General features: G+C 30.9%; 3 protein-coding genes across 3 annotated transcripts; 2 read left to right on the top strand and 1 right to left on the bottom strand.

Moving 5' to 3' along the window:
* The first annotated feature begins 7,982 nt into the window (after positions 1 to 7,982).
* Positions 7,983 to 9,908, top strand: LOC108847471 (transcription factor AS1). Its single transcript, XM_018620715.2, has 2 exons — positions 7,983 to 8,164; positions 8,546 to 9,908. The coding sequence occupies exon 2, from the start codon at positions 8,600 to 8,602 to the stop codon at positions 9,704 to 9,706; it is 1,107 nt and encodes a 368-aa protein (XP_018476217.2). The 5' UTR covers positions 7,983 to 8,164; positions 8,546 to 8,599; the 3' UTR covers positions 9,707 to 9,908.
* A 73-nt stretch (positions 9,909 to 9,981) lies between these two features.
* LOC108847469 (actin-1) lies at positions 9,982 to 12,439 on the bottom strand. Its single transcript, XM_018620713.2, is given in 6 exon segments — positions 9,982 to 10,245; positions 10,334 to 10,374; positions 10,377 to 10,946; positions 11,376 to 11,769; positions 11,847 to 11,918; positions 12,300 to 12,439. Coding segments are annotated over 5 exon segments (1,131 nt in total). The 5' UTR covers positions 11,907 to 11,918; positions 12,300 to 12,439; the 3' UTR covers positions 9,982 to 10,179.
* Positions 12,440 to 21,101: 8,662 nt separating this feature from the next.
* On the top strand, positions 21,102 to 22,399 carry LOC108844596 (60S ribosomal protein L36-2). The gene is made up of 4 exons (XM_018617877.2): positions 21,102 to 21,197; positions 21,302 to 21,412; positions 21,849 to 22,048; positions 22,191 to 22,399. The coding sequence occupies exons 2-4, from the start codon at positions 21,311 to 21,313 to the stop codon at positions 22,225 to 22,227; spliced, it is 339 nt and encodes a 112-aa protein (XP_018473379.2). The 5' UTR covers positions 21,102 to 21,197; positions 21,302 to 21,310; the 3' UTR covers positions 22,228 to 22,399.
* Positions 22,400 to 23,094: the final 695 nt, after the last annotated feature.

Genomic DNA, 23,094 nt, shown 5'->3' on the forward strand with positions numbered 1-23,094 from the left:
TAAGTACATTATGAATTTGATAATATATAGTATGGACTTCTCAAGCTGTAACTTATTTTAAAGCACATAGAGCCTACTAGTAAATAGCTTAGGTAAAAAAAAGCATTTTGTAGAAAACATTTCAAAGGGATTGCAGGCAAATACTAACTAAACTTCGAAGTCACATGGATTACAGATGATATGCTAGAGAGTTTGTATTGTTACCGTTGATCCAAACGATACATGTTGTTTGGAAGTGGATTTCACACCCTCATCAATATCCGGCATAGTTTTAAATGAATTTATGAAATTAGGAGGTTTGACACAAAACCAGGAAGACCGGGAACACTAAAAAACAAAATATGACAATGACGTTTTGAATTCAACTCCATACTCGAAGGGAATTGTGCATGATCGAACAACAAGTACGGATGATACAGTCTGACTGACATTTAATGTCCCAGAATGGGGCGAGTTGCTTTCATGTCGCATGAAATATATGACTTACACTTGACATGATCAGATATATGAAGTCAGCTTCAAGGACGACGAGTTGTCTTTTTTATATTCAAAGCACACTTTGTTTATAAAAGGAAGGATAGTTGACACAAGGGGAAACCGATTTTTCTTTCTCAGAGCTTCTAGACAAAAAAATTAAAGAGATAAACTATCAACTTTGATATTCATTATATAACAAGCTCGATTCAGTAACCAAACTTGCATCTATAACCTCATTCTTGATCCCGATTTACTTTTAATATAAATGAGATCTCGGACTTCGTTGGTCCCTGATCTATTCACTAAACATATTTAATCAAACTTAACTCTCAACTCATGTGATGACATCCCTCACCCTATGTGCCATGGAATTGAACTTAAGACAATCCTCGATAAGATAGAAGAGAAGAGTCAGAGTTTTAGGACTGTAGTTAATCTCATATGTTTTGAAATAGTATGTTTGTATAGTCGATTAGTCTAATTTGTGGTAAAAATAGCCATTACATACTTGTTTTGAGCTTTTGAGTTGGAACTAAAAAGCTTAAGAAATATTTGAAAGATTATACATCTTTTAAGCCCGATCCTTGTCTAGGGTTAATTATATTTAACGTTGTGCTCTTCCCTAATTTTCCCATGTTCTTATACAAACGATTTGTTATATATAGTATGTGTAAATAGTTTAATATCTTTTCTATTGATAATTTTTTTCAGTTATATAGTCGGACCGCTAAACTTACAACTCACATGGAAAATAGAAGTGTAGCTATCATAGACACTCCCACATGCTCATCAGCTCATGTAACACGATGACTAAAGAGGCTGTCAATCAACCTTTGCGGCTCTGTCTCATCAGTTTAAACAACTTTATTATTATTCAGAAAGAAACATAAATAAACAACATAAATAGGTGTTTCAAAAAAAAAAACAATATATATCTGCTGCAAAAAATAATATATTTATGATGTTGACCTCGTCTACCCACATGCTCTTAATGTGATGCTCGATTCGTTTGGTTCATCTATAAGATGATGATCACACAAGAATATATAAACAGATAGGAAAATCCATTCATGTTTGTTAACCTCCGCCGCGGCTAAAAAGATAGACAAAGAATTGGATTCATTCTCCATGCTGAATCTTTAAATTCACCACCTCTCTAATAACTAATCAAAGTGTTAACTAGATTAATGATAAAATAATTTTAAAAAAAAATAATATCATATTTAATAATATTAATGTCACTATTTAATCCCTAAACTCAAATTCTATACCCTAAACCCAAAACTCAAACCCTAAATTTTAAATTATAAACTCAAACTCTATACATTAAACCTAAATATTAAACCTTAAATCCAAATCATAAATCATAAACCAAAAAATCTGAACCCTAAACCCAAAACTATACCCTAAACTCAAACCGTATACCCTAAAACCAAATCTTAGACTCTAAACCCAAATCATAAACCCTAAACTCAAACCCTAGACCGTAACCTAAACTATGAACTCTAAATCCAAACTTTAATTCTTAACCTTAAATTTCAAAAGAACAACATCAATACTAATCTAAATATTTAGGGTATAAGGTTTGGGGTTTGTATTTACGTTTTGGGTTTAGAATCTAGGATTTGGGTTTAGGGTATAGGTTTAGGTTTAGAGTTCAGGTTTTTGGGTTTATGATTTATGGTTTGGTTTAGGGTTTAAAATTTGGGTTTAGGGTATAGAATTTGGGTTTATAATTTAGAATTTAGGGTTTAGAATTTGGATTTAGGGTTTAGAGTTTGAGTTTATGGATTAGATAGTGACATTAACATTATTAAAATTGACACTATTTATTTTTTTAATTATTTTGGTTTTTGAAAAAATTATTTAATATTTTTTAATCATTAATCTAGTTGACACTTTGATTGGTTATTAGAGAGATGGTGAATTTAAAAGTTCACCATAGAGAGTGAACCAAATCTTGTTCAGATTGATATACATACATGCATATAGGTAATGGCAAAGAAAAACATACCTTATGCTTGTATTGACGAAGAGACAAATATACACGAAATGAGAAAACCATACGTGACTGTATTGGCCTTTTTTGTTTAATCCGGTTCACTTTGTTTGATTTTCCGGCTTTTACGATTCTCAACTATACTTTGGTTTAGACTAGGTTGAATTCTGGACAACAGAAATTTGTTTGTGTGAGGTATTGAAGTTTAGTTAACTTTTTCTTATCGCATAAATCAAATTATATATAGCTTAATAGAGAGGGCTATTCTCTGAAATGACCCTAGGTTTACGGTGGCTTGAGAAGATTTTTTTTTTTTTTTGTGTTTGCGAATTGCAACTATGAGTGATTTGTTTCTTGTGTATTTTCATTTTTATGATTTTGTTGGTGACATTTTTCTGCTAATAAGCTAGAGTGTTCAAAAAAAAAAAGCTAAAGAGTTAGGAGGTGGAACCAGTCTATGTCGAGTCGGATGGACCGTGATCCACCGAACAATATGTAATGGGCCATTGGGCCAAGTTTTTCTGTAGTGTTATGGAATCTGAAATTCTATATTCTTCAACTTCCAAACTTTAGATTTCAAAATAGTTTGGGACTAATGCAAGTATGTGTCATGTCACATGTGTGCTTAGAGTCGAGAAAAGTGACTAGTTTTTATGAAGGTTGTGATTGTAAAGGGTTTTTGGCCCAAGTGAGTTATTTACTGACTATGGAGAGAAGATGTAAGAATGAACTATCATGTGAAAAGGGATGTGGATTAATGACTGATAGCATATTTGATGTGATTTAACTGATTGTGCTTGTGATTTATAGTAGATGCCATGCTTTACTTTAACGTTCATTGTTTACTACTTACTACTTAGCATTGTTACATTGTTTGTTTTTTTAATTTTTTAACTAAAGTTACATTGTTTGTTGAATCATCAGGATGATCCAGATTCGTTGAATCCACTATTCAATCAGTTTTCCCACGAAGCTCAAGCTAGAAGTATGCAAATGAATTTTATGTGTGTTTACAAGTACATTGTTAATTGTTTCATGTTGTACATGTGTAAAACATGTTTTACGAGGACTGTGCAGAGACGTATTTATGAATTGTGTATTCAATAACAGGTATATGCACAAAATACTTTCCTCTCGTAAAGACATTTTTTATGAATTGCGTTTTCAATAATACAGGTAGATGTACAAAGTAATTTCCTTTATATGTAGATGTCTTTAGATGACAGTCACCGGAAAATTAACGAATGATTGTGAGCAATCCAAAGAAGTGTCAATTATGGCGGTAGCATCATATAAGTCGGATAAATATTGGACATATGTGGTCTACAATATTTAAACTAGTCACTAGTGTACCAGAAGTGTCATTGTAACATCATTAACTAATATTTTTAGAAGAAAAAATTATGCATAAATACACACTCTTATTTCAAAATTCTGCTCTTTAAAAAAACACATCGGCTAACATTCCATAGATTTTTAAAAAGTATTAACCACAATAAATGGATTTTTTCTTCCTTCCATGTTCTTACTCTTATCAGTCTTTCAATAATACATAGCAAAATACATAAAAATTATTTTCAAAAAAAAAATACATAAAAATTATTTGGATCATTTCTCTACTCCAGTTACTTTATAATATAACAAGGAAAATTTTCGATAATGCATTCATCTCTATCATCATATACATCTGATTTCATCACTTACCGTGCAATCTTCCATCAATATTCAGCTACGAAAATGACAGTCTACCTCAAGTTTAACATGTCTTTCTATATACATTTCATCGACAAGTCTTTCCTAGTTTACGTCATCTCATTCATTATAGATCAGTTTACCAATAATTGTTCTGAACACTTCGTACAAATATTTATATAGAGTAAAAAAGATATACATACATGCGAATACATACTCTACAAGGACACACATATACAAAAGAACCAAAATCAAGTTCAAAGTATATTACACTAAGAATTTAAGCCAGTTACAATCATAATCAAATGAAGTTTGGGGAAATTTCATTTTTACCACATTAATGAACGTAAACATGAATATACTAGTTTATATATAACTGTTAGCTTAACTGTTGAAGAAACATAGATAACTTAAGTTACTTAACCAAATAAAATAAGTTTTACAAACACTAAAGACAAATTTGGTTTTCCAATCCAAATGGAAAATAATACTTTTGTCATGATTAGAAGAAGTTATATGGAAAATTTATCATAAATAGTAAAAAGAGGAAATAAAAGAAAATACAGAAAAAAAGAGAGAAAAAGCCGGAGGGGATGGAGCACATGAGGTAAAAGGCAAGAGATGGCAGAGGGAAGATCAGAGAAAGGATCTGCCTCAATTTGACAACTCATATGTCATGTCATCTCATCCCTCACTATTATTTCTTAACACTTTTCTCTGATTCCATCAGCATTTACTTTATTATTTACTGCTTTTGCTCTGTTTCACATTCTATAATATAACCCTATATTTATACTATTATTTTTATTAATAATATTTCTCCACGAATTAAACAATTATGCTTGGATTTGTTTAGGTCTTTAGAGGCATAAGTAACGAATTGTGCTTCTAAGTGGTTTCAAAATAAAATTCATAAATTGAGTAGGAAACTAGGACATATTGTCTAGTAGTATGTGTTAGTGCTGCTGCTGGATAATAATAGAAATCCAAATAAATAAAAAAACTAGCAATAACTAATTGAATGCAAGAAAAAGAAAAAAAATTGAAGTCTACAACTTGTAGAAGATATTGCTACGCAGTATTCGTTTGTGAACGAGAACTTCTTAGGTTCACTATTTACAAACTCTTATTTGCATGTGTACACAAATAAATCACAAAGAAGATGTTAAGCTCCACGGGCTTCACACTTAAAACCAATTGGTGATAAGAGGAGTGGTCCATCCACCTTATATACTACTAAGGATCCCTTCCAACTACCGATGTGGGACAACTATGTGTCTAATACGCCCCCTCGAGATGATGGTTCTTTGAGCATCAATCTCGAAATGCTCGGGCAAGGATCGATGGGCCAACTTTGGGCCAGACCGATGTGGATCGGGTTGGACTGCGTGGATCGGACTCTGATACCATGTTAAACTTGATGGGCTTCACACTTAAAACCAATTGGTGATAAGAGGAGTGGTCCATCCACCTTATATACTACTAAGGATCCCTTCCAACTACCGATGTGAGACAACTATGTGTCTAATAGAAGATACTAAAACATTTGAATAAAAATTTATAAAAAAAAAACTTGGAGTCGAATACAAATGTTTGCCAGTTTTTGGATTTTGTTATGGTACCAAAAGAGTTCGTGCCGGTGATATTATTTTGTCAAAAGGGTATGTACCATACCATTATTTGGAATAGTACACTTATGATTTGTCTTCAATCTTGTAAACTATATGAATTATTCAAATTGTGATGGAAATGCGCTTTACGGTTCAAAATTATATTTGCAGAAGACAAAAACTATCAAACGATTTCAACGTGTGTACCAAATGAGTTTTGGATTTACTCTCAAGAAATTTTGTATTTAATTAGTATGTATGATCAGACAATCTAACCTCTAACAAAACGCAACCAGCTTTCATCAAAGAAGATTCGAACTGATGTGTGCATATTGAATTTCCAGTTATAAACTGAGTCGTTTTCCATTAGGTGGTTCAATTTATCTATTCGGTTTAGTTAGTTCAATTATATATAATTGCAATCATTGATTAAATAACTAAAAATGAGAAAGTTACTTATTTAACGAACTCCATCTTCAAGCTCAAGATTGAAAGCCCTTTTTCAAAAAAAAAAAAACCTCAAGCTTTATCTCTCTATCATGAATTCGTGTTCGTTTCATAATCTCGACCGTGATATGAGTCACAAAGATTATCAACTCTCGACCAATATATGTAATTAATCATATCTCAGTATATGCAACTAGAAGCATGCGTAACCCATCCAAGGCCTACCACACCACTACTCCACTAGTTCCTACCAAACATATTGTTCTTGTTTTGGTAAAATCAACCAACCATGTGGTTGTTTTTTTTTTTTTGATCAAAATCATGATTGCTGTTTTTTTTGTCAACTACCTATATTCCTAAACCAAAGTTTGATCGACAATTAGGTGAAAATCCTGTTAGACCAATAGATATTTGGGTTACATAAAATTATTTGACTTCTAGTCGTTTTTGCCAGGGCTTGGCGCGACAGTTGAAACTCTAGAAATGTAAACTAGCTGCAACTTTCAGTGTGTTAAAAAAAAAAAAAAGCTGCAACTTTCAAAATATCATTCAAGAAATTGGAAAGAAGTTACAAGGTAGTAAATGCTCAACTCGGTTTATAAAATTGGCTGTGACTACTAAGCACCTAGTGACGTCATACTTTAATATGTATGTGGTTGCCTAATTTGTATAAGCTACAAGATAATTGGGGGTGGTAGAGAGTGACTGAATCAATCATAAAAGAGTGAAAGTTTTGTCTGCCTGATTATAGCACTAGGAGTTTCTAAATTACGCCGAAGAGTTTGGTGTGCATGGTAGCAAACACAAGTAGTGTTGAGTAGTGGTAATCGGATGTGATGGAACAAAGAAAAGGATTTCTTGGTAGGGTTTATAGGGACCATTACTGTTTTTACATGCTTTTGCAAAAGATACCATCTCCTTTTCTGATACGTGTCCATCTCAACCACAATTACTCATACGTCAAATCCTGTTTTTAGCCAACAAAACCAATTTAATGTAAAAAAAAAAAGCCAACAAAACCAATTTAAAATGTAAAGAAAACGGTTTTGCTTATATAACAAATATTTTACACCAGTAAATATTGAATAATTTTGTCAAAAAACATTAAGTTTATTAATTAAAATTTTATTTTAAAAATTATTATTTTTTGTTTGAAAGATCTACATAGTTTCTAAAACATATGGCTCTTATATGTATTAAATAAAGAAATTAAGTATATTTACCAGATTAATACATTACTGAAAACAAATCTACATTTTAAGCAACATAAATCATAGAAAATTTCCCAAATCTATAGATATGCTTAACAAGTCTGGAATAGTTTCTTTAATTTTTTTTGAAACAAATTCTTTAATTCTGTGATCCAATTTTTTAAAAAAATTTAAAAAATTATAAATAAATATGAATATATATCAGTTTTATTAAAATAGATCAAAAACAAAAAAAAAATTGATGACAATCTTTTAAACATTTTCTGAAAATAATTTTATCATAGATACTATATTGAATCAAATTTGTAAGCATCAAATTTGACTTATGTTTATTTTAATGTTACTGAAAACGAATTTGAGATCCCAATGTAAAACAAAACAAAACAAAAAAAGATCATATCTAGCAAACAAACTAATGGAATATTAATTTTTTCCTCCACGCGCCACTGTCAGAGAGTTTTTTCACCACTTGTTCGTAAAAAGAAGAAACGTCAGTGTCCCAGTCCATAAACCTTTTTCTCCTTTTAATTAGTTTTTCTTTTTCTTATTACCGTCTCTGTGGTCTAATCCGTGTAGTACGCTATCTGTGTTTTTAAAGCTTCTCCCTGTGATCTCTTCGTGTTCTCTCTTCCCACTTGGCCGACGACGAGATAAAAGTTCAAGACAGAACCATTTCTGTGACTGTGAATGGAAGAAGTTGCTCTGATTCTCCTTTTCAAGATAATCTTGTGAGCAATTTTTTTTCCTCCTTGCACACTCTCTTTATTCTTGAATAGTGTAACGCTAATAGTGTTCTGAGGTTTACATTAACTCCTCTGTTTTTGTTTTCAACAATTAACTCCTTTGTTTTGGCTTCAGCAATTAACTCCTCTGTTTTGGTTTCAATAATTAACTCCTCTGTTTTGGCTTCAGCAATTAACTCCTCTGTTTAGGTTTAAACCATTAACTCCTCTGTTTTAGTTTCAACATTGTTAAAGTGTTTGTCTTTTCTCATCTCTTTGATGGTTCTTGAGTGTCAGATCTCTCTGTTTAGAAAGATTGTAGATGGGTTGCTCTGTTTTTCGATTTTAAAGTTCTGATCTTTTTTAATTTTTGGAAAATTAACGCAGATGAAGAAGGGATGGTGTTGAGATGGGAAGGAGTGATGTGTGGAGGAACAGGAGATGAAGGAGAGGCAACGTTGGAGTGGTGAAGAAGATGCATTGCTACGCGCCTACGTCAGACAGTTCGGTCCTAGAGAATGGCATCTCGTCTCCGACCGTATGAACAAACCTTTGAACCGTGACGCAAAATCTTGTCTAGAGAGGTGGAAGAACTACCTTAAACCAGGGATCAAGAAAGGGTCGTTGACCGAGGAAGAGCAGAGGCTTGTGATCCGTTTGCAGGAGAAACACGGCAACAAGTGGAAGAAGATCGCCGCCGAGGTTCCAGGGAGGACGGCGAAGCGGTTAGGGAAGTGGTGGGAAGTGTTCAAGGAGAAGCAGCAGAGAGAGGAGAAAGAGAGTAACAAGAGAGTTGAGCCTATCGACGAGAGCAAGTACGATAGGATTCTCGAGAGTTTCGCTGAGAAGCTTGTGAAAGAACGTTCCAACAGCATTGGCTCTGTTCCTGTTGCTGCTGCTGCGGCTATGGCTAATTCGAACGGAGGGTTTCTACATTCTGATCAACAGGCACCTCCTTCTAATCATGTGATCCCACCTTGGTTAGCTACTCCTAACAACGGGAACAATGTTGTTGTGAGACCTCCCTCGGTGACTCTCACTTTGTCACCTTCCTCCGTGGCTGCAGCTGCGCCTCAACCGCCTATACCATGGCTGCAGCAGCAGCCTGAGAGGGGAGGTGGAGGAGAGAGTCATGTGCTAGGGAGTATGATACCGTCTTGTGGCGGTAGTAGTAATGAGAGTGTGTTCATGTCAGAGCTGATGGAGTGTTGTAGAGAGTTGGAGGAAGGACACAGAGCTTGGGCAGAGCATAAGAAGGAAGCCGCTTGGAGGCTAAGGAGGCTGGAGCTGCAGCTAGAGTCAGAGAAGACGTCTAGACAAAGGGAGAAGATGGAGGAGATTGAGGCGAAGATGAAGGCTTTGAGGGAAGAGCAGAAGATGGCAATGGAGAAGATTGAAGGAGAGTATAGAGAACAGCTTGTCGGTTTGAGGAGAGACGCCGAGGCCAAGGAGCAGAAACTGGCTGATCAGTGGACCTCTAAGCATATCAGACTCACCAAGTTTCTTGAACAGAACATGGGTTGCAGACAGAGGCTAGACCGGCCCTGAAACCTGAACCAAACCATGAAAACACCTACTACTAAGAGATGTCCTCTCCTCTTTGTTGTGTCATGTAATGTAAGCTTTTTGCTTTGAGTTTCTTTTTGTTTCATTTGGTGTCTCCAATGTTAATCAGACTTTTTGGTTTCTTAACTCAGCTTTTATTGTATCTTTGGTTTATCTTCTTTAATCATTTGGTGTCTCCAATGTAGCCATTGCCTCACTGCTGCAAAACTTTGTATAGTTTACTACTACTTTAACTGATAAAAGGATAAAACAGAGAGAACTTGAAACAAATTTCTTTATGATAATCATAGAAGTCTTTTATTCACCAAAAAGACGGTTGAAACTAAAAAAGAATTAAGAAAATAAATCCTTGAAAATGTCTTATGCCAGAATTTCAAAAAAAAAAGAACATAAAAGAAAAAAAAAACAAAGAGCAGCATAACCACTTCTTTTCAGAAAAATGATGAATTTTGAGCTTAGAAGCACTTCCTGTGAACAATGGATGGGCCTGACTCATCATACTCTGCCTTTGCGATCCACATCTGCACACATTAAGACAAAACATCATGATTTAGTCAGGGTATAGTTAGAGACTGATTGGGATTCAACTTAGATGGTTTAGGTGTGTACCTGCTGGAAGGTACTGAGTGAGGCCAAGATAGACCCTCCATCCAGACAGAGTATTTCCTCTCAGGAGGAGCAACAACTTTGATCTTCATGCTGCTTGGAGCCAAAGCAGTGATCTCTTTGCTCATTCTATCAGCAATCCCCGGGAACATTGTGGTTCCACCACTAAGCACAATGTTACCATACAAGTCCTTTCTGATGTCGACATCACACTTCATTATGGAGTTATAGGTTGTTTCATGGATACCTGGATTCTCCATACCAATCATAGACGGCTGGTAAAGGACCTCAGGACAACGGAACCGTTCAGCACCGATGGTGATCACTTGTCCATCAGGCATCTCGTAGTTCTTCTCAACGGATGAGCTAGTTTTGGATGTCTCTAGCTCCTGCTCGTAGTCAAGAGCAATGTAGCAGAGCTTCTCCTTGATGTCTCTGACGATTTCACGCTCTGCTGTGGTGGTGAAAGAGTAGCCACGCTCGGTTAGGATCTTCATGAACGCGTCCGTGAGGTCACGACCCGCGAGATCAAGACGTAGGATGGCATGTGGAAGTGCATAACCCTCGTAGATAGGAACCGTGTGGCTCACGCCATCTCCAGAGTCGAGCACGATACCTGTCAACACACATACCATAATCAAACAAAAGCTTTATACTCTTCAGAATGTACAAAGTAGCATGCGTATTTGAACCAAACTATTGGAAATCTTTTGAAAAATATTTCGGTTCGGTTCTCGATTAGTTAAGTTTTCAAAAAGAATATTGAACCGAATTAATCAAAATTAACCAAAAATAACCGAATTTACCAAAAACATTTGAGCGTTTTAAAAATTTTAAGCACTATCTAACTGAAAAAAAAAATTGGTTATTTTCGGTAAAATTTTTAAACCAAAATTAACCAAAAACCAAACCAACCCGAATTTTCGTATATTGCGGCAAAGCAAACTGACCAAAATCAAAATGCCCGACCAGAATAAACCAAAATAACTAAAATAGGGCTAGTACAAAGCTTCAAGCTTTATAGCATTAGGACTGCTACACTCACCGGTTGTACGACCACTGGCGTAAAGGGAAAGCACAGCCTGAATAGCCACATACATAGCCGGAGCATTGAAAGTCTCAAACATGATCTGAGTCATCTTCTCACGGTTAGCTTTCGGGTTAAGAGGTGCTTCAGTCAACAAAATGGGATGCTCCTCAGGTGCAACACGAAGCTCGTTGTAGAAAGTATGATGCCAAATCTTCTCCATGTCGTCCCAGTTGTTGACAATACCGTGTTCAATAGGGTACTTGAGAGTTAGAATACCACGTTTGGATTGAGCTTCGTCGCCAACGTAAGCATCTTTTTGTCCCATACCAACCATCACTCCGGTGTGACGAGGACGGCCCACGATGCTGGGAAACACAGCTCGAGGTGCATCATCACCAGCAAAACCAGCCTAAGTTAATTAACAGAGGCATGATTCTGAGACAGAAACTAAATGATGCATTGTTTCATAGGACCAAATGGACATACCTTAACCATTCCAGTTCCGTTGTCGCAGACAAGAGGTTGAATGTCTTCACCGTCAGCCATTTTGCTACCTTTCTGCAGAACAAAAGGATCTGAACTTTTTTTTTAAAATTTCTTCAGAACATCATTTTTATTACCAAAGACACTGAGACGAGTCGAGATCAGTCTTGTAATGATTATGTCTATGTAATATAATTAAAATTATGTACAAAGAACAATCTCTGAAAGACAAAATCAAATCTTAGAACGAGAATCTCTTAAACAATTTTCAAATAAAATAATATAGACAGAAATGAAAAAAACATGTGTCGCAGGTTGAAGATTGCGCGATTAGACAGATATGAAATGATGATAAACACAGCTCATGGGGAATTGAGTGTAGAATCGAATGAGGTATATATGAGATCTAGGTACAATTGGATATTAGAAATACACAATGAAGAATCTTAACATTACCTGAAACCGAGAGAAAAATTAAAAACAAAAAAAATCTGGAGGAAGGACGAGCGAAAATGAAACGGCTCACGGGAGGAAGAAGAAAAAGGAAAATAATAGAGAAACAAAACGGGTCCAAAGGCTTCAAATTCGGCTCACCTCGTATTCCACTTCTAAATTTATTTGAATACCCTCTACTTAGATAACCGTTTTGCAACTCGGTCAATGAATGATTTTAACATATCAATTCTACTAAAAGATAAATCATTATTTCTTTTATGTGTGTGATATTTTTATTTGGATCATCTTTTAAAGAATTTAAATAAAATTTTCTAATGCTAATAATATATAAAAAAAATTAACTACTTTAATGATAATATCTTTTATTTAAATATATATATATTTAAAATTATAACAAATATGTTGAAAATATTATAACAAAATCTTAATTGTCTAAAATTGAATATAAATACTTTCACTAATTTTTAATTAGTAATGAAACTTTATATATATATATATATATATATATATATGTATTCACTTAAATTTTTTAAAATGAAAATAATAATTTTCTATCATAGTTTATATATTTGTTAAGAATATCTATCGATTTAAAATAAAACCATTATATTGAACTAAATATGATACAATTATTTTAAATTGATAAGTTAATATATTTTATTACCATAAATATAAAACTATGCTAAATATATAATATATTGATAGAACGGTTTAATATTAGTAAACTATAAAACTATCAAATTTAAGCCAAAATTAGTTTTGACTGAAATAATATTAGTCAACACGTTGAATCAAATATCACATGTATATTTTCTAAGGAATCAAACGTCATATATCTAGTTTTTACTGAGCCAGCTACTACGTATAAAAAAATCTCGAAATTACTTTGCAGCCCAAAAATTTATCTAAAATCCGAGATATTTTAAAATTTTATAAATTAAAAATACAATCCAAAATATAATCAAAACCCAAATCTACCTCCAAAATCTTAAAAAATCAAAAAACCTAAAACTCAAAGATATATTGGAAACTTTTAAAATTTATAAATACAAAGAACCAAACAAAATATATTAGAATAACTCAAAAACACTAAAATATACAAAAAATCAAAATATACATGAACATCTGTGACAAAAATATATCTTTTTAATACAACCAAATAAATATAATGTGATATCTAAAAATCTAATATATAGCATAATATATATCCAAAACCTCAAAAAACAATTATGAAATACAAAAAATTAATGTAATACCTAAAATATCTAATATATATAGCGTTATTCGAGTATAATATCAATTAGTGGATATGGACCATAACTTAAATGATAACAAAAGTAGAAGAGAATATATGGGTTCTTAAGCTATTTTATCCAATAAAATACTTGAATAATTTAAAAGTATATGTATTATTTTTTTAGATATCACAATATATTTTAAAATCTCGTGTTTTTTTTGGTTTTGGTGTATTTTAGATTTTGGGAATTAATATATATATTTTTTTGGTTATTCAAATAAATTTTGGTTTTTTGGATATTTATAAATTTTAGGGGGTTTGGATATATTTTGAGTTATTCGTGTATTTTATAGTTTTTCTTTTTTTTTTGGAGGGGGGTTAGGTTTTTCGGGGTTTTAGAATATATATTTTTATACCTTTTTAGGTTTTTGGGTAAATTTTGAAAAAAAAAATATTTATATGCGGTAGCTAAATCAATAAAAATTAGACACATATTATTTGGGTCAGTAGAAATTGTACATGTAGTGTTGCCTAAGCACAGTTAACCAATATCACTTCAGTCAAAATTTTAATTTGAATTTGATAATTTATTAAAATTATTTTATGATACAATTTGGACGATATCAAAATTTATGTAATTGGAAAAATATATTATCGTGTTATTATTTAAACCAAAATATATTAATAAAAAAAAAATTAACAGGTCATAAGTGTTTGTAAGTAATAATATACTATAAGTTCAAATAAATTGTAACTTTTCAGGTTGACAAAAAAAAATTGTAACTTTTCAAATCATAAAAAAATTTATGAACATAGGTTCATAACAAATAAATATTTTTTAAAAAATGGTATTTTAAAAAACAAGGTTTTTTTTTAAAATAAATTAATTTGATAGTAAATATAGTTATTTACATATCTAATACTTTAATATACAATTAGAATATATTGAATATATATATATATATACATATACTTTAAATGAATATGGAATGTTATTCATTATTTTATTAATTTAATATATATGAATATACTTAAAGGTATATTAAATTTAATTTATGTTTTTAATATAAACCTGAAAATAATATATAGGTCTAATAAATTTATTCCTAGTAATTTATTTATATTAAATTTAAATTTTATATTTAAAATTTTGATAGTTAAATTTTTAATGGAGCTTTCATAATAAAATAATATATTATAACATTTTAGATACGTAAAGTAATTTATTTTAAACAGAAAATATCTAATAAATATAAATATTTAGTAATAATTAATATATAATAAATAAATTGCATATAATAAATTTAGTGTAAAATTATATTTTTAAAAAAATCAATATTATATAAAATTAGTTATTCAGATAATATTATCTAGCTGGTCCTTAAAACTCATAATGTATACATGACAAGAAATCTATATTTATAAGTAGTAATTATCCTTATTAAATTGATATCTAACTATTTAATAATAAATATATTATTCTTTTTTTCATTGTCAAAAACAGAAATTTTAAGAAAATGTATGAAAAGTATGAATAAATTCAAAAAAAAAATGGGAAATTATTTATGTTATCTGTGTTGTAATAAATCAAACACAAAGTGAATAAATTTCTTTCTGTTTATTTATCAATGTCAAATTAAAAGAAACACTAAAAATAAAGTAAAATAATAACCTTTTTGTGAACTTCTTTTTAAAAGATAGAAATAAATATATGTTTTGTAAACAGATGGGCCAGATGTTACTACTACAAACAAATGAAGAGTTTGCTTTGATAATATACATTTAATGTTATTGTATCCAAAAAATGTAGAAAATCTTGAAATATCAAAATTGAATTTTCAAAAAAATAACCATGACTCCAATACTGATATGGAAATTAAATATATATTTGCATACCACATACAAGAAATGTAATATCTACATAACGCAACTTCATTATTACTAGACGATTCAAAATAAAATAAACAAAATTTAAAAATTTATACCGCAAAACATAAATATAAAATAGCTACATTTTAATCACCACAATATGCATACTAAAAGATTTAATCAACTGCAGTGAGACTGAGACATGGATCTTCTTATAAGTTTAACAAAAAATAAAAAAAAAATACGATTAATCCATAATACAAAACTTAAATGAAAAGCAAACATATTAAAAAATTTACACCGCAAAGTAAAAATATAACATAGTTTAATCAGCTGTAGTGAGACTAAGACTAAGACTGAATCCCCTTATAAGTTTAACATAAAATTATAAAAATTACGATTAACACATAATACAAAACTAACTTCTTCAAAATTTAAACAAGAAAATAATTTGAAAAATATATTTTACCGTGCTCAGCGCGGATCAACCCCTAGTAAGAAAAACTGACAGTTCTCCTGATTAATATTCCACACCTTGGATCTATAAACATCCATCAACCATTTATTCTTCTTCCTCCTCATCTCTGATTATCTTCTCTCTCTCAAGAACAAGAGTCTTTTTCTGGTCCGATTTGTTCTAGTTGAGTTGTGTAGATTTCTAGGTATGCCAGAGATCACAAGGCTGATGCAAGAAGAGGTGACGTTAGGTGAGGTTTCAGAGACAAGAGTAGAAGAATTTTCGGACGACAAACTCGTGTTGAATATATGTGGGAAAAGGAAGAGATCAGATGAAAAAGAAGAAGTTGTGGAGAAAGATAAGGATGGATTCAAATCACCGACTAGTCTGGAGAATAGAATCCCTGTGGTCAGAGAATGCCCACCGGCGCCAACAAAAGGAGTTAAGAAATACTCGGTGATGCACAGAGCTGAAACAATGTCTTGCCGGAGACGGTTGACTTTCCCGCTGGAATATACCGCCAGCTCGTTTATTACGGATTTACAGTGGATAATAGTTAACAGAAATCGATATTAACATTAGTTGTCGTATGATTATATTATGACCATTTTTAGGTCACGTTTAGAATAATATCTGAACGACTTTTCGCATATAGACAAGAAAAATAGTTGATTAAATTGATATTTTGGTTTTAAGAGTTCTTGATTCTTGAATATATATTTCTCTTTCGAGATGGTGATGATTTGTCCATTGTTAGTTTTTCCTATTTTTGATGTTCACGATTTTTAATGTATGTTTTTAAAAAATAGTTTACAAACCATCTAATTGATCATGTATATTTTAATATTTTGTTTTCAATTCTTGATTCTTGAGTATACTTTGATCTTTGGGATGATGATTATTTGCCCATTGTTGTTTTTCTTTCTTTTGGTATTTGCCGTTCTTTTCTAACATATGCATTTTGTTTTTCTTTTGTATAATTGAGAACCATCTAATTGCTCAAATATGTTTTTCATTATCTATTAAGACTCGAATTACTCGTATGGCATTTCAACGTAAGTGAAGTGTACATTCAGCCAGCTAGCATTAGTCAACCATAGAACAAAACCAGTAGCCTTGTGATACGTAAGCTACATTACATATTTGTTGACAATATACACTCGCAATGAACCAAGATGATTCTTTTTTTTCTTATTGAATGAACCAAGATGATACTATAAAGTTAAAGACTTAAAGTTATATACAACAGAAAGAGAGAGACAATCAAAGTGAAAAAGGCAGAGAAGCATGAAGAAGAAGACATTACAAGAAACTGAATTTTTTTTTCATAAACGCTCTAGGAGGCCTTACTTAGGCCATCTACATTAGTGAACCCCCCATATGGGGTTCATAAAGTATTTTTTATTATTTTTTTTATTCTGTTTGACTTTCTTTTCTAAAATAAAAAAATAAAAAAATAAGAATCCAACCAATCGCGGGCCACCACGTGTCGTGGGGTCCGCAGAACAGTCATGGATCGGTTCAGTGGGAAGAGCTTCTCACGGCACAGGTTCAACAAATTCACTTATTTTATTATTTTTTTTCTTGGAGAATGTGTGATCCCCTTTCAATATTCTTCAATGCAGATGCCCTTAAGTTCCTTCGACTTCTAAAGTTGGGTTATCCAATGTTAACTTTGTTATATATTTTCTCTAAAATTAATTTTAACATATTTATTAATTTTAAAACTTTTATTACATCCAAAACATATAATATGACTTTTTAAAACATTTTATTTTATTTTCTATGGAAAACAATAGCATAATTAGTTATTTTAATTCAACTTTATACATATTGATTAAGTTTATGTGTTATATTATATTGAGAACTTTAATTATTAATTTTTATGTTTCTTTTTCCTACTTTTTAGAGACAAATAAATTTTGGTTTGCGACAAAAAAAACATAAAAAGCATTTAGATTTTAATTGTGTTTCATTTTCATTTTATTATTTTGTTGTTTTATTTTTCACTCTAACAAGTGTAACACTCAAACGTAAAATAATCTTTTTACTAGATAAGTGTTATATCTATTCAAAATACTCCAATAGTTCATATTGTATATATGTTCACGTATTTTATAATTTTTTAACATCAAAACACTATTTTATTACTCAAAAACTACTGGTTCTCCAAAAATCCGTCCCGTATTAAAACATCCAACAAAAAAGTTAAATCACAATGAAAATTAATTACGAGTAATCCTAGCTAAACTGCCAGGTGTCCGATTCTGCTATATTGGTATGTAAAAAATCTTAAAGTTTGGATAACATCAATCTCTTAAGAACTGTTATCTATCCTAACTCCATGGAAAAACTCGACCATGCTTTCAAGTCTTGAATCATTGCTAAAACATCATTGCATTCTGAATATATGTTAAGATAGATAAATGTTACACTTACTAAGAGATCTCAACCATTCCAGCAAGGGAATAAATCAGTCACAATAACAATTTTTATCCCAATATAACTATATAAATTAACAAATCACACTATTATTATGTTTATTTTGATTAATAAAATTAAATATATAATTTATTATCTTAATTAGTGATAGATATATAATCAAGATTGTTTTCATAGTTATTTATATAATATTTATGTACTATATGCATATTATAAATATTATAAACTATTTTTTGGAGAAATGATTTTGACTAGTGAAACAAGTATAATTTCAACAAGATGAAGAGATTGACTAGGTAATAATCATGAAAATAAACAAATACTGTCATATCAATAAGTTTTTTATATTTTTATTTGGATGACATAATAAAGATTCCATAAAAGTTTTCAAGAAATCACAATTTTATGTTATATTAAAACCTATATCAGAAACTTAATCAAAAAGAAATTAACGAATATTTTGTGTTTTTATCAGATCAATGATAACAAATCACGGTTTAATAGCGAGTTTTGGGTTTTTACTAGATTCTACCAAAATTTTCAATGCTCAATCTACTTTATTAAAAGGGAAGGAGTTTTGGTAAATCTACCTATAAAAATTGTTTTGGACCATTTCCTTTTTTTTTGTTTGGTTTTACACTCTATATTATAAATATGCTAAGCCATCTAATGATTAGTTCCTATATTTATGCATTTCATCATTTATTATCTTTACATTTACTTTATCGTCACATGATTTCAAAATCTATTACCCATACATATTTTTTACCTAAAAGTCAAAATTAAACGCCTCCAAACTACACTATTACCATACATGCATACACACATTTCATCGTAATGACCTCAAGCTGTCAGCGTTTGTTTGACATCATTTTCTCGGAAGTCAAGGTTCATCAAAGACGATAAGAGAAGAAATGGAATACATGTGCGTAGTTTTAGTTGATGCTGCTTATATTTTCCTTTTATTGGACTTTATATTGTATTTTAATTTGTATATATGTATATGCTGACCTATTTAGATTTAAATATTAATATTAATATGAACGACAAAAAGAAACACTAACAGCTTTTATAATATTATCGATGTATTGATACTGTAATTGTTACAAAACTATATAATACATTTTATATCAAGCTTAATACTATACAATATGGAAATTCTTAGCTTTTTATAATTTAGATTATATCTCAACATCCAATAATACTGCAGACGGTTTATGTACGTGTTTTTTATTTGAAAACATACGTTACCGAAATTATTATACAAAAATAAAACTAAATTAAGTTAAAACATTTTATTTAGTTTAAAATAGTATACCCGCCACTGATACTAAAAGTATATTATAAAACTACATAAATAAAACTTCGAATATTAATTTTTTAAAATTAATTCTTCAAATATCTACACAAACAATCTAACAAATTTTTGAAAATTGATTCATTTTCTTTCAAATATGTATCTAAACAAACTATATATATCCTATGAAAAGGGAATTATTACCAAAAAATCAACTTAAAAAATTGTTGGTTCCTTTCACTAACTAATTATTATTGGTCCAACTATTTTAAAATACAGGAATTTAAAAATAATAATTTAAAATTTAAATCATGTATAATTTTTTATTATAAATATACTTTATAGTAATTAAATTAAATAATAATTTTTAAAATATGTATATAACCAGCGGACAACCACAAAATTAAGCGGAACGGACGCAGGTAGAAAATTATTTGTTTGCGGGTTGTGCGGATCATATTTTTTAACCAAAACAAAACTAAAAATCTGCGGGTTGGCGGGTCAGCGGAGCGAGTTCGACCCGCAATCCAGCCTTAACCATGTGTATACGAGATTAATTATTAAATTGCTATTATTTAATAAAATATATTTTGATTAAAATTTATACATTAATATGATTACAAAAAATACAAATATAATCAGAAATAAAAAAATATCAAAAATTAAATTTAAAACAAAAATATACCAGCTCTTTCAAGGGCGGATCAAAATCTAGTTATTTATATTAAATAACTAGAGTAGGTTGCATGTAGACATAGGGTTACGGTAGGTATATTTGAAATAGAAACAGTGCATATACCACATAGCTAACTAAACTTTATTATGTGTATACATGATGCAATTACTCTATAAAATATTAACACAAACATTTGTAATGATAAATATAATTAATTACTGTTGACAAAAAATATAATTAATTATTATAAATAGTTATATATTTTGATAAATGATTCGATAAATCAGGATAATGAATTTATAAGTTCTAATAAAATATTTGTAAATATTTTTTATTCTTGTAAATTATTTTAAATGATTTGTGGGTTTACAAAACATAATAGTTATTATAATTCATTATATTTGAATAAAATATTTTCATAAGAAAAAACTATTATAAAAGTTCTAGAGAATATTTATTTTAAATTATTTATATAAATGAAAAATGAGTTGATAAAACATCAAATATTTTTTCTACAATTTCTTGAATTCGTTACAATAAGTAGTATTTATAATATTGCATGGATTGTTTGACATAGGATATTAATTTCTTCTGGAATTATTTTTTATTTTTAAATATGAATAAAAATAAATATAATCATCTAATAAAATTATAATAATTTTCTCAAAAATTAACCATAAGCTAAAATTAGTTAGGTGACTTCTCTTAGGATTTAGCTAATAAACTAATTAAAGAGCCCAATAAATATTTAGAGGCGGCCCAAACAAACAACTAACTCTATTTGGGCTTGCGTATAGCCCAAACAATATTTAGCTAATAGGCCTAACAAATCCTAGGGTTTTCCGTCTGCATATAAAATGACTTTTTCTCTGAATTGATAGTTGTTTTCTGCAGCGGCTGGAGGTCGATCCGAGAAGAAGGTAGCCTCTTCTCTCTTTCTCTTTGTATGTTACGTTATCGATTTCTTTCATTAGCAATGTAACGATTCGGAACTGATCTTCGAATCGTTTTGACCTAATTGCAGAGAAAACAAATGGCAACACCACAAGTGAAGACTGGTTTGTTCGTTGGTCTGAACAAAGGACACGTCGTCACAAGACGCGAGTTGGCTCCTCGTCCTAACTCTCGCAAAGGGGTATGAATCTCTCTCTCTCGCTTCACTCTGGTGTTTAGACAAAACAAGTGTTTATGTCTTAAAATTGCGTAGTTAGCTCTTTTGTCGGTTCTTATTTCATGTCATCAGAAATGAGCTGAGAGATTATTTTATTCTTGAGCCTGTCATATCGTAGTTTAGAACTTGAATCTACATCTTGTCTTAGTTAGAGTTTTTAGACAAATAAGTTAGGGCTTTTGTCGGTTTGATAATTTTATGTTTTGTCTTCTTACAGTGATGAGCTTAGAGCTTACTTTGATTTGATTCTTGAACTTGTTGACTAATTGTTTAGGAGAACTTGAAAGAAAGTTGGAGTCTACTGCTTGTCTTGTTCATGTTGAGTTCGGAGTTTGAGAAATGGTGTTTTATTTTATCAAACAATGCCAGTGTTCTTAACGTTATTGTTTTGGATTTGTAGAAAACGAGCAAGAGGACGTTGTTCATCAGATCCCTGATCAGGGAAGTAGCTGGATTTGCTCCATACGAGAAGAGAATCACTGAGCTTCTCAAGGTTGGTAAAGACAAGAGGGCTCTTAAGGTTGCCAAGAGGAAGTTGGGTACCCACAAGAGAGCCAAGCGAAAGAGAGAGGAGATGTCTAGTGTTCTCCGCAAAATGAGGTAATATGATTTGTCTCTTTCACAAGAGCTTCGTTTGACTTGTCTTTCCGTTACTCTTAAGACGTTTATCCTTTTCTATAACATGTTATTTTTGTTTCTAGAGTGAAGTTAGGCTTACTGAGTTTTTTTTTTTTTCTTGCAGGTCTGGTGGTAGTGCTACTACTGAGAAGAAGAAGTAAACATCTTAGTCTTCTGTGTTTTGTTTGGAACTCTTTTCAAGTTTTGGTTCGCTCTTGCAAATCAGCTTTATGCTCTAAAAACCATGTTGTGTTTTCGTGTTTTGTTAGAGATATTGATCAAACGTTGCTTCACTATGTTACCATTTATCATAAAGCTTTTCAAACTTGCTAATTTTCACTCTGAACCATTATTCAAAAGTCTTGGTATTAGTCCGTTAACAACCAATACTTCTTAACTCTACATTTGCCTTTATAGTAGAGCTCTGGCCCTTTCTAAATATTCCAAATAGATGTGCCATATGTCTACATAAAAACAAATTCTATATTGTCAACTATTTTGTCTGCACGGACTGATACTAAAAGTTAAAAATATTCCACAAATAAGACCCTTTTTTAAGAACATGAAAAACAAAGGAAAATTTAGAAATTGTCTGGCTGCTGACGCAGCGTCTTGTAAAAGAACAGTGCTTAAATACTAGGTTTCCTCCCTTTTGACAATCTAACTTCCCTAAATTTAGAAATTCTTCGACTTTAGCATTCTTATCTTATCCTCTGTGTACTCTGTTTTTAACCTTCATCTTTGTTTTTTTTCTTTACTGTTTTATAGCACATTGCTTGTTTTAAGTGTTTTCGTGTGCTTGGACTTGAATGTTTGAATTTGGTTTTCAAGTTTGTTTTGATGTTTTGTTGTTTTTGATTTAAATTTCTAAATTTATCAATGCTTTTTGTAAGTTTACCAAAGCATTTTTACTACTTTTTCTTAAAGTGTGTTCCAAATGCGAGCACCTTAATGCGCCATGGCGCAAGGCACTAAACTTGTTGCCATATTGCCATGAAAGGCCATGCGTTTTCTAAAACACAGGCTAA

Source organism: Raphanus sativus, chromosome 3 (assembly GCF_000801105.2).
Source record: "Raphanus sativus cultivar WK10039 chromosome 3, ASM80110v3, whole genome shotgun sequence".
In the NCBI taxonomy this organism is placed as follows: Eukaryota; Viridiplantae; Streptophyta; class Magnoliopsida; order Brassicales; family Brassicaceae; genus Raphanus; species Raphanus sativus.